At 41.4% G+C, this 12,482-nt stretch overlaps 1 protein-coding gene across 1 annotated transcript; it reads left to right on the forward strand.

Moving 5' to 3' along the window:
- Window positions 1-1,067: 1,067 nt before the first annotated feature.
- On the forward strand, window positions 1,068-9,091 carry LOC104519026 (mitochondrial calcium uniporter regulator 1; the record flags this gene model as incomplete). The annotated part of the gene is made up of 5 exons (XM_010174254.1): window positions 1,068-1,181; window positions 2,331-2,434; window positions 4,243-4,344; window positions 6,697-6,738; window positions 9,020-9,091. Coding segments are annotated over 5 exons (434 nt in total), but the record flags the coding sequence as incomplete, so codon positions are not given.
- Window positions 9,092-12,482: the final 3,391 nt, after the last annotated feature.

A 12,482-nucleotide genomic window follows, 5' to 3' on the forward strand; every position in this document is an offset into this window, starting at 1 on the left:
AGGCGGCGGGGTGCGGCCTGTCTGTCCGTCCGTAGGGGTCATCGCTGGGGCTGGTTTTCCTTTCCCCCGAGGGGTGACCCGTGTGTCCGTTATTGGTCTGTGAATGTTTCTGTCCCAGCGCTGTGAAACGGGGCGGTTCTGAGGACGGGGAGTTGTGCTCCTGGCAGTTCAGCTCGTGTTCATAAGGACAACTAATGACAAAACAAGGGGAAATGGGTTTAAGCTGAAAGAGGGGAGGTTTAGATGAGATATTAGGAAGAAGTTCTTCACTGTGAGGGTGGTCAGACACTGGAACAGGTTGCCCAGAGAAGCTGTGGCTGGTCCTCCCCGGGAGAGTTCTCGGACAGGTTGGATGAGGCTTTGAGCAACCTGGTCTAGTGGAAGGTGTCCCTGCTGCTGGCAGGGGGGTTGGAACTGGATGAGCTTTAAGGTCCCTTCCAACCCAAACCATTCTGTGATTCTATGTTCCACCTGCCATTCTTCCTGTCAGCACGTCCCCAGGTGGAAGCTTCGCTTCGCTGCCTGGGGTTTGTGTTCCACGTGGAACATGTTTCCTGTATAAATAGTAAATGGCAAATAGGGAGGGATTACTTCTTGTCTAAAGGGCGACCAGCGAAGGTTGGCTTCCTTCACAAAGAATGGAAAGTCTGTGGATTTAGTCCTCCAAGCTTTGAAGTGCTCACAACTTATAGTTCATAGAATGGTTTGGGTTGGAAGGGACCTTAAAGATCATCCAGTTCCAACCCTCTTCCACTGATTATGCCAATAATCGGAACAATTTTAAGGCCCTGATGCTTGGTGGGGTTTTTCTAGGACACTATATTCTTGGAGAGCATCTCCAACGTGCAGCAGTAGTGTTGTATTCTTTTTTTCAAGCTCTTGTGCGTAGAGTTTGTTATTTGGATACCTTTTCAGTTCCAAGCAAGCTGCAATCATCTCAATGCACAATCTAATATTTTGTCATAAATGAAAAATATTTGGGGTAGTAAGGACACTGCTAGAAAGCAAACATGCTGATTAAAGATTCTTTATTAAAGATAACTTACTTCTCGTTTATCTTTTTTCAGATGTAAGCATCTCTGCATCATCATCCTTACAAAGCAAAGGAAATATTTCCTTGTTGGGAAATAGGAAGCTTTTTTTTGACACTCATGCGCTGGTATGCCTCTTGGAACAAAATGGTAATTAACTACAAACGGGTAGCTATTTGTGATGTCATTTCATGAGTGATTTTTTTAAGTTTACAGAGTTTATTACTGACATCTTGACATGTGATGCTTCAGTTTTATGGCTTTTCTTTTTTATTATATATACTGGGTAAGAATATACAGGCTTTTCCTACTTCCAGAATGAAACAGTGAGCTTATGTAACTTTGATTGGAATAATTTATTATCTTACTGGTAACTAAAAATGCTAAAGAGAAATTAAATTTTAAGAATTGAGAGTTAGAAACAGAGTTTTCAAAGTAGTGGTTTAAAATACGTTGATTGGATTCCTACATATTTAGTATATAGCACTGTGAAGTTGTAACAATGTATTATAATAGGATTGAAGATGGACTACTATGTAAAATGCAGCTTTTAGGATAGAATGTAGAATACTGTATAAAACACAGCTGCTCTTGTGCTAAAACATAGATAAGGGGATGGATTGTTTTGAATTCATGCTAATGTTGCTGAGGTGGGGAAGGTACCTTAAGGTGAAGTTCAGTACAGCTGAATTGACTTCTAACAGCTCTCTGTCCCTGAAGACGTGAGGTCCCAGCCCCTTTCCCCTGCCGTGTGGTTTGTCTCAGAAAACTTGAAAGCAGAAAAGCTGAGAGTATTTCTAGGGACAATGTGTTACAATAGTTCCCAGTATATTCTGTTTAAAAGGTTTCTGATAGTGACTCAGAGTCTGGTAGGCCTAAAATCAGAGCAGTCAGCTCTGTTTTCAGTCGTTGAGTCTCGCACAGCTTCAGTAGTGCTGAAGATTTGTAGTGTACTGCAAGTAAGTATCTGCTTTTTCAGGGTCAGAATTCTTGCTTATAGAAATAACCATATTCTGTAATACTTCTAGAAAATTTTCAGCATTTATCCTCCTGGTATTGTGGCAGTGCTGTACTAGAGAAGCAGCTGAACTATGTCACAGATGTAATTCTGAGGTGGAGGAACTGGGGCATACTGATTGTGGTCTTTTGTTAGTTCTGGATCAAGAGGAGTGTGGGTTTTTTATCTCTTTTAACTGAAATTGATTTTAACTTGGTGCTGAGTATCAGCAAGTGTTGTTTCTGTGAACTGTCCAGATTTGGGTCTCTCTCTGAATGTTGTTGTATTTTGTTTTGCTTTAGGGTTCACTACTCAGCAGTCGGAGGTCATTGTGTCTGCGTTAGTGAAAATTATGAACACCAACCTGGATATAATTTACCAGGACATGGTCACCAAAGTACAGCAGGTTAGATCAGAGACAATGGTGGGGTTAAAGTAAATCAAAACCTAGTGTGCCTGCTAATTAAGTATCTGTTGCTATTTATTACTGTTAGATGCTGTATTTTAAAAGTTTGCAGATGAAGAACAAACTTCCCTGGGTATCAGCTGGTGAATTTTGTCTTGAGTTCATCAAACACTTACCAATGTGTTGTGTTGAGCTTTAGGTACTGTGAGCTGATATGCCAACTACAGGTAGTTTTTTTTAGTTTCAGCCTTATTGTAGCATGAAATAGAATTACTGAGCAGGCTCTTAGACAGACATAAGAAGTATTCAGTGCATCGAGTTGAATAGTTACAGCTCCTACATACAGTCTTTCGTAGGCTTGTAACAGAAATACAGATTCCCTCAGTTATGTAGCACTCTGTTATCTGGTACATTTTTGTTTATCTCTTTGTGTCACAATGACATTTACATTGTATTAGAATTGAGCTGAATTTCTTTTTTTATATGATGCTTTTAGGGCATGATTGGTGTAGTTGTATATACTGGTAAGATATAGGAACACGTATAGTTTGGATGCTGATGCTGAAATCTATCTCCTTTTCCTTTGGTGCATACGTGATTGATGGTATCCTCATGGTATCCATACATTGTGTCTGGAGGCAAGGCTTGTTCTAATACTGGCTGTGATTTTTTGGGGGGTGGGGTCATACAAAGGTAGATCTAAGGAATTGGATGTGACAGTGTTGAATATTGCTACGTTGAGCTCTTGGGCATCTGGCTCCGGAAATGAAACTGAAATTCAGAGTAAGACATGATCCACTGCATGTGGAACTTAAACATCTTTGAATGGGATTCACAGTATCGGGTATCCTGGAATTCCCTGACATGTCATCAACGCTGACAAGGAGCAATAGCTGAGGTACAACCTCTGGGGCTACTCTAGGGGGCTGGGGTTTGCAGCCCCAAGTCACCTTCTGAACACAAGCTTTAACTTACCTCATAGTCATGAGGCTGCTGTCTTAAAACACGAGAAAACAGCAGCTGCTGTCTTTGTAGTGTCATAGCCTTGGCAGTAGGGCATCTCATTAAGGAGCACAACACCTGGATTTTGCACAGCCTTCCATAGAATCATAGAATGGTTTGGATTGGAAGGGACCTTAAAGATCATCTAGTTCCAACCCCCCTGCCATCTAGGGAGGTTTCAGCCCATCCTTCCCAGCTTTTAGATTCCAGGCAAAGCAGATGTGGCAGTGCTTCCTCCTCCTGTGCTGACTGTTCCACAGTCAGTCAGAGAGTGCAGTGTTAAAGGGACCCTTTCTCCCATGGTTGGTTGTATTTTACAGTAAGTGACTTACAATAAGCAATCTCAAGTTCCTTCTATGCCTAGATTTTTGAATGAAAGTGGAATCCCAGAATGGTTTGGGTTGGAAGGGACCTGAAAGATCATCCAGTTCCAACTCCCCTGCCAGCAGCAGGGACACCTTCCACTAGACCAGGTTGCTCAAAGCCTCATCCAGCCTGGCCTTGAACACTTCCAGGGAGGGGGCAGGAAGACTTGTAAGAAACTCCTTCCTAGGCTATTAATTGAATTATTCTGATCTGTGTTAGCACTGCTGATTTTGCTAAATGTTATGAACATTTGAGCCTAACTTGCTTATTTTGTCAGTGTCACTTAATTTATCTTGCTTTCTGAAACTCGGATAATTAATCTGAAATTGCTGAATTAAATATTTCAGGGTACCAAAATAGCCTATCGTATTTGTAGGCACAGATGAGAAAAAGCATTATGGTTACGATATGTTCTGAGGTTTTTCTTCCCTCTTTTAAAGGAAATTGCACTTCAGCAAGTAATGTCCCACATTGGTGGTGTGAAAAAGGACATGATTATTTTGGAAAAAAGTGAATTTTCAGCACTTCGCTCAGAAAATGAGGTAAAAATTGCTATCTTGGAAAGTACTATTCTAGCACTTGCTTATTTTTTCTAATGATGTAAAAAAGCACCTTGTACCCAAAGGATTCACTCTAGGGCCAGTATGGTTTAACACCTTCATTTATGATCTTGTTGATGGGGTTGAACACACCTTGGGCAAGCCTGCAGGTGATACAAAGCTGGGAGCAGTGGCTGATACACCAGGCAGTTGTGCTGCCGTTCAGAGACATCATCAATAAGCTGGGGAAATGAGTTGATGGGAATCTCATTAAGTTGAACAAATGGACATGCCAAGTCCTGTCCCTGGGGAGGAACAACCCCCATGCACCAGGACAGGCTAGGGGTGACCAGCTGGAAAGCAGCTTGGCAGAAAAGGCCTCCAGGGTCCTGGTGGACACCAGGTTGCCCATGAGCCAGCAATGAGCCCCTGTGGCAAAGGTGACCAACAACCTTCTGGGCTGTGTTAGGAGGACTGCCAGTGCGTCAAGGGAGGTGATCCTTTCCCTCTGCCTGGCACTGGTGAGACTTCATCTGGAGTGTTGGGTCCAGTTCTGGGCTCTCCAGTGTGAGGGAGACATGGACATGCTGGACAGAGTCCAACAAACAGCTGGAAAGATCAGTAAGGGAATGGAGCATCTGACATGTGAGGAAAGGCTGTGATTGCTGGAACTGTTTAGCCTGGAGAAGAGAAAGCTCAGAGGGTATCTCATCAATGTATATGGATATTTGAAGGGAGGGTATAAAGAAGACAGAGACAGGCTCTTTCTGGTGTTGTACAGTGACTGAACAATAGGTAATTGGCACAGCTCAAAATGTGGGAACTCTATTTAGACACAAGAAAACCCTTTTTACTGTAAGGGTGGTAGAACACCGGAATAGGATACCCAGAGAGGCTGTGGAGTCGCTGTCCTGGAGATACTCAAAACCTAAATGGACATAGCCCTGAGCAGCCTGCTCTAGTTGCCCCTGCATTGAGCTGGGCACTGGACTGGATGATCTCCAGAGAGAGTTGATAGAAGATGCTACAGCTGTTACCTGTTCCATGGATCTTTGGAAAGACATAAAGTAATAGAATCATTTTGGTGCAAAGGGGCCTCTAGAGAACACTGGGTAGGTGCAGGCTGCAGTATGATTGCCATGTAGCCATCTCTTCTTAAAGCTGAACAAATCCAGCTCTCTTTCCTCCTCACCCCCAACATAGTGTGCTCCAGCCCCACATCATCTTCATGGCCCTTCACTGGACTTGCTCCAGAGTGTCAACATCTGTCTGTTAGCAGGGAGCCTAAAGCTGGACGCTGCACTTCCAGTGCAGGCTCACAGGAACTGAATATGGGGAGATGATCCCTTCCCTGCACCTGCTGGGTTTACTCTCGTTAATACCATCCCGTGCATTTGGCCACCCTCACTGCTGGGGTACGTTGCCAGCTTCTGTCTGGTGCTGCTGTTTGGAAATGTTGTTTGCAAATGTCTGAGAAGCTGAACATGAGCCGGCAATGTGCGCTTGCAGCCCAGAAGGCCAACCATATCCTGGGCTGCAACAAGAGGCATGGGCAGCAGGTCGAGGGAGGGGATTCTGCCCCTCTGCTTCGCTCTCCTGAGACCCCACCTGCAGTGCTGCCTCCAGTGCTGGGGCCACCAACACAAGAGAGACATGAAGCAGCTAGAACAAGTCCAGAGGAGGCCACAAGGATGATCCGAGGGCTGGAGCAGCTCTGCTGTGAGGACAGGCTGAGAGAGTTGGGGCTGTTCAGCCTGGAGAGGAGAAGGCTCCGGGGAGATCTTCTAGCGGCCTTCCAGTACCCAAAGGGGTTCCAGGAAGGGTGGGGAGGGACTTTTGATAAGGGCAGTTAATGACAAAACAAGGGGAAATGGGTTTAAGCTGAAAGAGGGGAGGTTTAGATTAAATATTAGGAAGAAATTCTTGACACTGAGGGTGGTGAGACACTGGAACAGGTTGCCCAAGGAAGTTGTGGCTGCTCCTCCCTGGAAGTGTTGAAGGCCAGGCTGGATGAGGCTTTGAGCAACCTGGTCTAGTGGAAGGTGTCCCTGCTGATGGCAGGGGGGTTGGAACTGGATGAGCTTTAAGGTCCCTTCCAACCCAGACCATTCTATCATTCTATGAATGTGCAGTCCTGGGCGAACATGCATGTGTGTATAGACACATACTGAGGACATAAGAGTTAAACCATGCTTGGTTTGCCTTCTTTTTCACATTATAGATTTTTATTGTTCTGTGGATTGTTACTATTATTGCTGGATCATTGTTACTGATCATACAGATTCATTAGTATTTCTAAATGATGTGAGTTTATATCCAATAATAAAGTGTACAATTTTTCTTCTACTCTCACAGAAAATAAAACTTGAACTGCAGCAGATAAAGAAGCAAGTAATGGTAAGATACCATACCAATGTAATTAAGAATTAACACCTGTCTAGTTTGCTTTAAGAAAAAAAAAAAAGAAAAGAAAAAGAAAATTGTTGCTTTCAAGACTTTATTTGAAAAGCTGTGCTTAATTGTTGTGATATGCAGGATACTGACATTGCAGTTGATAGTACATTGTGGGCTACAGCAAAGACAAATTTCATGCATACTTCATTTGTGATGACAGGGAACCGTGAATGGTACAAGAGGTGAAGAAAAATTTCTCTGAAGGTTTTTTTTTTAACTTACATGTCCTTAATACAGATGCAGAAAGTGGCTGCCATGTCCCAGTTAAAGCTGAGTGAAGTTCTGCATTTAGGTCTGCCTGCTACATGTGCAGGTGCAATGTACTTTTAAAATTACAGCACTTACTAATTGGTTTGGCAGGTGTTGGAGTTTTTTGGGGTTGTTTTTTTTTTTTTTGCTTGGTTCTTTTTTTTCCCCCTCATCTGAAGACTTACCTGTTAGCTTTCCAGAATTTAAAATAGCTTTAAATGACTTCTTTAGACCACTGAGTTTGGGACCATTACGTTCGGTCTCACTTATTTGGGAGCAAATGAGCATTGCAAGAAAACAGACTCCCTGTAGAAAACTTACTCTGTTAATTATCATACAGATCCTCATTCTTATCAGGTTTAAACATCAGTGCTTGTTTGTGTTTTTTATGGTTTTCCTGTCTGAGCACTCCAGACACCCTTCTACCATCAAAACCAAGATTGTCTTAAAATCTTCTTGCAAGAGTGATTAAGATTGGAAACTAGGAAACATCAGCTGTTCTTAGGGAGTATGGACATCTGACTTGGGAACTCCTGTTTGCTGCTGAGATGTCCTTCTTAGTTGGAAGGATGGAGCACTCTTCCTTCCCTAGGATTTGTCCATGAAACTGTCTGACTGTTGGACTTGTTGAGCTAGCTGACAATGTGGTCAAACTCGCCCTAGTGTCCCCTTGCCATTTATTTCCTATTCTCTTCAATTTATTTTTGCACTGTCATCTGCAAAAGGAGAATATAAATTTCTCAAGGCTAATCCCGCATGTTTCCTACTGTGTTGTGAAGTGCTTAATGCATCAGGGTTTTCAGAATACCATTTTAAAATACATTCAGCATCTAATTTTTGGTTTGTAGCTTTATTTTATGGTTTTAGTTGCATATAAATGAATTAGTGTGATCCACTGGTAGAGCATCAAGAATCTGAGTCATCTTTTCTTAAAAGCTAGGTGTCTTTAAATTTGACTTTTAACTATAGATGTAACTCACACAAGGGTAAGTTATTGAATGTTTGCTCATACTTGTTCCTCTAACAGACAAAACACAGTGTTGTAAAAGTTTAAGAAAAATGTATTTCTAATTTTTGATTCATTAAGCTGTAATGTATCATGTTGTAATGGCATCTAATTATAAACCAGAGGTCAAAAATTCAGACGTAGAAGTTGAGTCTAATTATTGTTCATACTAACTTAATGAACTCTTGACTAGTTGACATTGGCCTACTTGAGAGGTGCTTACTTAGCTTTAATAGTAGAATCTCCCAGAACATCAGCAATCTTTTGCTTCTCCCACACATTCATCTGATCAGCAGTTTGCCTCATGACAAACTGTCAGCTGTCTGGAATTCCTGCCAGGAGGAAATTAAAATGGCAGCTGTCACTGTGAAAAGCAGGATTCACTTACAGCTATTGATGAAGTAAAATGCAAGTGTACAACTTGTCTTAGCTTTAAAAAGTTAGATGTTTAAAAATATAAACATCTCCGAACTTCTAAAATGTCTGTAGCTTCTTCTGAAAGCCCTAGATGTAGTCTTTAGAAACAGATTTTCTTTTACATTTAGGTTAGAAAGGTTAGAAACTGCTTTTAAAGTTATTTTGAGCATCAAGGTTGCTTAATGGAGGAGTTCCAACTTGCAGGTGTGCCTAAGCAGGGATTTCTAGAAATCAGCGAGAGTTATGGGATATATAAAACATTCCCAGCGTTTATAGAAGGATGTGCTCTCAATTAAGTGGTGTTCTCAATGTTCTGGTTTAAAAAGTAATTGTTAGTATTTGATTCTGAGATCAAATTCATACGATAGAGCATGAGTATTTCCTGAGGGAAGAACAGGAATATTTATTCTTTTGAAAATTATGAACATTAATTGGAGAGAAGCTTGATTCCTGAAATAGTAAAGAAAGGCACAACATATTTGTCTATTTTTATTCTGCTTATGATTAAATAGAAAATCTGGCTTGCTGCTTTATCAGTTTTTTTCCCATTAGGATGAAATTACCAAAGTTCGTGCAGATAACAAGTTAAACCTCAACCTAGAGAAGAGCAGAGTAAAAGAATTGGTAAGTTGTGTTTACTTTCTTTTAGAAACCAACACTGAGTAATCTCCAAGTTTGGGTAAGAGTATTTTACCCAAAGAGCATTTTCATACTAATCTGTATGAAAATTCAGCTTCACAATGGTATTGATCCAAGTTACTCATCCTCGTGCTGCTATGGTACAAGGTGCCATGTTTGGTTTTGTGTGTCTGTCTATTTTGATATTGTTTTAATATCAGGATTAACAGATTACATTTAAATATATTAGTTATTTAATTTAAATATGCTGACTAGCTGCTTAGAGATTTCCTATGTTATTAGTATATCTCTTTCTCTATTTTCACACTTAAATTTATGCATTTCATTAAATTCATCATAATTGAAGAGGTTTAATTTCCCTGTAGCTAGAGAATCTATAGAGTAACTAGTTTGTCAGGAAATACCTACTGTGAAAATAGTTGGGTTTGGGTTTTTTTAATTGTAACTGATACTGGTTCAGATTGTTTTGAACTTTGAAATACCTGGTAGAACTGAATTTATGTGATCTTAAATTAGAATTAGAAGATTAACAAGTTTTTGCATTATATGTAGCACTCTATTTAGAGTTCTGTTCCCATAGATATATTTTTAATAGCTTTTAGGATCTCAAGTTACAATTGCAAGATCCTTTAATTACATTTTCTATTAATATTATTTCTTATTCAGTCCTTTTTCACAGGTGTGTAATAAAGACATAATATTTATCTCCAGTCTAGGCAATAAGAACTCTTCACGTAGATGTCATTTATCTTCTGTGTGAGCCCCTTGAAATTTTACCCAGTGATTAGTGTAGGTAACAGCTGTGTCAGTGATTTAGTATAATAACTAACACTCTGTTATCCCATGGTAGACACTTGAATAAAGTAGCATTTTTGCAGGTAGAATTCCTGTTTAAAGGTTAACACTTCATGCTGATGTTTTAAAAAAGCATCATATGAAGTGTATTAACTCTGTAGATCATCAGCTTCACAATACTTTGGGCTTACAAAACCTATTTAAAACCACTTCACCAGTAATATACAAGAAAACTCTAGTGTCTAATTTATTTATGCAGGATCCTGGAATCTGGACTCTGTCTATTGTGCAAAACACTGTTATTGTGACTGCCTCCCAGGAAAAGCAAACTCTGCCTGTCAACTTTCTCTTAAGGAAGTTGACCAACTTTGTTGTGCAACTGTAATTTTGTAGTTTCTATGAAAACTTGAGCCACCATTGTGCCCTCGTGGCCAGGAAGGCCAATGGCATCCTGGGGTGCATTAGAAGGGGTGTGGTTAGTAGGTCGAGAGAGGTTCTCCTCCCCCTCTACTCTGCCCTGGTGAGGCCACATCTGGAATATTGTGTCCAGTTCTGGGCCCCACAGTTCAGGAAGGACAGGGAACTGCTGGAGAGAGTCCAGCACAGAGCCACCAAGATGATGAAGGGAGTGGAGCATCTCCCTGATGAGGAAAGGCTGAGGGAGCTGGGGCTCTTTAGCTTGGAGAAGAGGAGACTGAGGGGAGACCTCATTAATGTTTATAAATATGTTAAGGGTGAATGTCAGGAGGATGGAGCCAGGCTCTTCTCAGTGATGCCCAATGACAGGACAAGGGGCAGTGGGTGTGAGCTGGAACACAGGAGGTTCCGCTTAAACTTGAGAAGAAACTTCTTTCCAGTGAGGGTGACAGAGCCCTGGGACAGGCTGCCCAGGGAGGGTGTGGAGTCTCCTTCTCTGGAGACATTCAAAACCCGCCTGAACGCCTTCCTGTGTGATCTCATTTAGGTTCCTGCTCTGGCAGGGGGATTGGACTGGATGATCTTTCGAGGTCCCTTCCAATCCCCAACATTCTGTGATTCTGTGAAAACTACTCTTTTTTTTTTTTTTTTCCCTCTTCCCACTCCCCCCCTTTAGTTGCCAACTCTGCCAGGCATGAACACAAAACAAAAGGAGGAGTTGAATGGGGAGCAGGTTGTAGCATTTATGCTGATTTGTGGGAGAGAAATGCAATCCAGTATTTTCTATAGTAGGCAGAGTGTCAGCATTATATTTACTTCAATTGTAATGTGCCTTAGGACTGGATATCTAGCTTTCTGAGAATAAAACTCAGCATAATTGAAAGTTACTATTCAGAAGAGAAATGTCCTAACTTCAAATTGATTTAAATTGAAGCACTAAGTAAAATGTTCTTACCTTTCAGTTTTGCTTGGAATAAGTACTGAGGAAGAATTTCTTAATTTGTCAACATTGATGTGGGCAGTCTTTAATGTTTCAAAATGATTTCTCTTTTAATTAGTTCATTCCACTTTACACTTCTTGGAGGATCTTGCATTGCTTAATGCACATCTGTTTGTGCTGTGATTTGTATCTGCGGTGCTACAGGTGTGATTTAAAAACTCTTAAGTACGGTACAGAATTCCATATGTATTCATGTGTTCATGAATCAGTGCCTCTAAGCTTGCTGTTAAAAATATCAAGATGCATCTGACAACTGAATTTTCTCTGCACTATGAAAAAAGTGGACTTAGGGGGAGATCTCCCTGTTGAACTTCAAGGGAGTAGTTTAACCTTGTCTTGCCTCCTTTTTTTTTTATGCACCAGTGTTATTACAGATATGTGGTCATGTCTTACATTAAAAGGGTGTATTTCACTGACTTAAACCAAAGTTTAAAATCCTTGGGTCTGACCTAAAGAGTTTTAGTGAAGCAAAACTTTAACAAACACAAACGCCAAGAAAGAAGCTTGGAGAATATAAGTTATTTGGAAAATGTGTATTTGGCTAACAGCATCGATTTAAAGTAAAACAGATGAACTATTTCAATCATGGAGCAGGTACTCCTAGAAACTATGCTAAGGCACATGGAGAATGAGACGATGACTAATGACAACCAACATGGCTTCACCAAGGGCAAGTCATGCCTGACAAATCTGGTGGCTTTTTATGATGGGGTCACAACATTGGTGGATAAGGCTAAAGCAACCGATGTCATCTACCTGGACTTGTGCAAGGCGTTTGGCACCGTCCCACATGGCATCCTTGTCTCTAAACTGGAAACATGTGGGTTTGATGGATGGACCACTCGGTGGATAAAGAACTGGCTGGATGGTCGCACTCAAAGAGTTGTGGTCAACAGCTCAAAGTCTGAGTGGAGGCTGGTGACTACTGGTGTCCCTCAGGGGTCGGTGTTGGGGCTGGTGCTGTTCAACATCTTTTTCAGTGACATGGACAGTGAGATTGAGTGCACCCTCAGCAAGTTTGCTGATGACACCAAGCTGTGTGGTGTGGTTGACACGCTGGAGGGACGGGATGGCATCCAGAGGGACCTGGACAGGCTTGAGAGGTGGGCCGGTGCTAATCTCATGGAGTTCACCAAGGCCAAGTACAAGGTCCTGCATCTGGGT

Source organism: Antrostomus carolinensis, unplaced genomic scaffold, assembly GCF_000700745.2.
Source record: "Antrostomus carolinensis isolate BGI_N321 unplaced genomic scaffold, ASM70074v2 scaffold47278, whole genome shotgun sequence".
Classification (NCBI taxonomy): domain Eukaryota; kingdom Metazoa; phylum Chordata; class Aves; order Caprimulgiformes; family Caprimulgidae; genus Antrostomus; species Antrostomus carolinensis.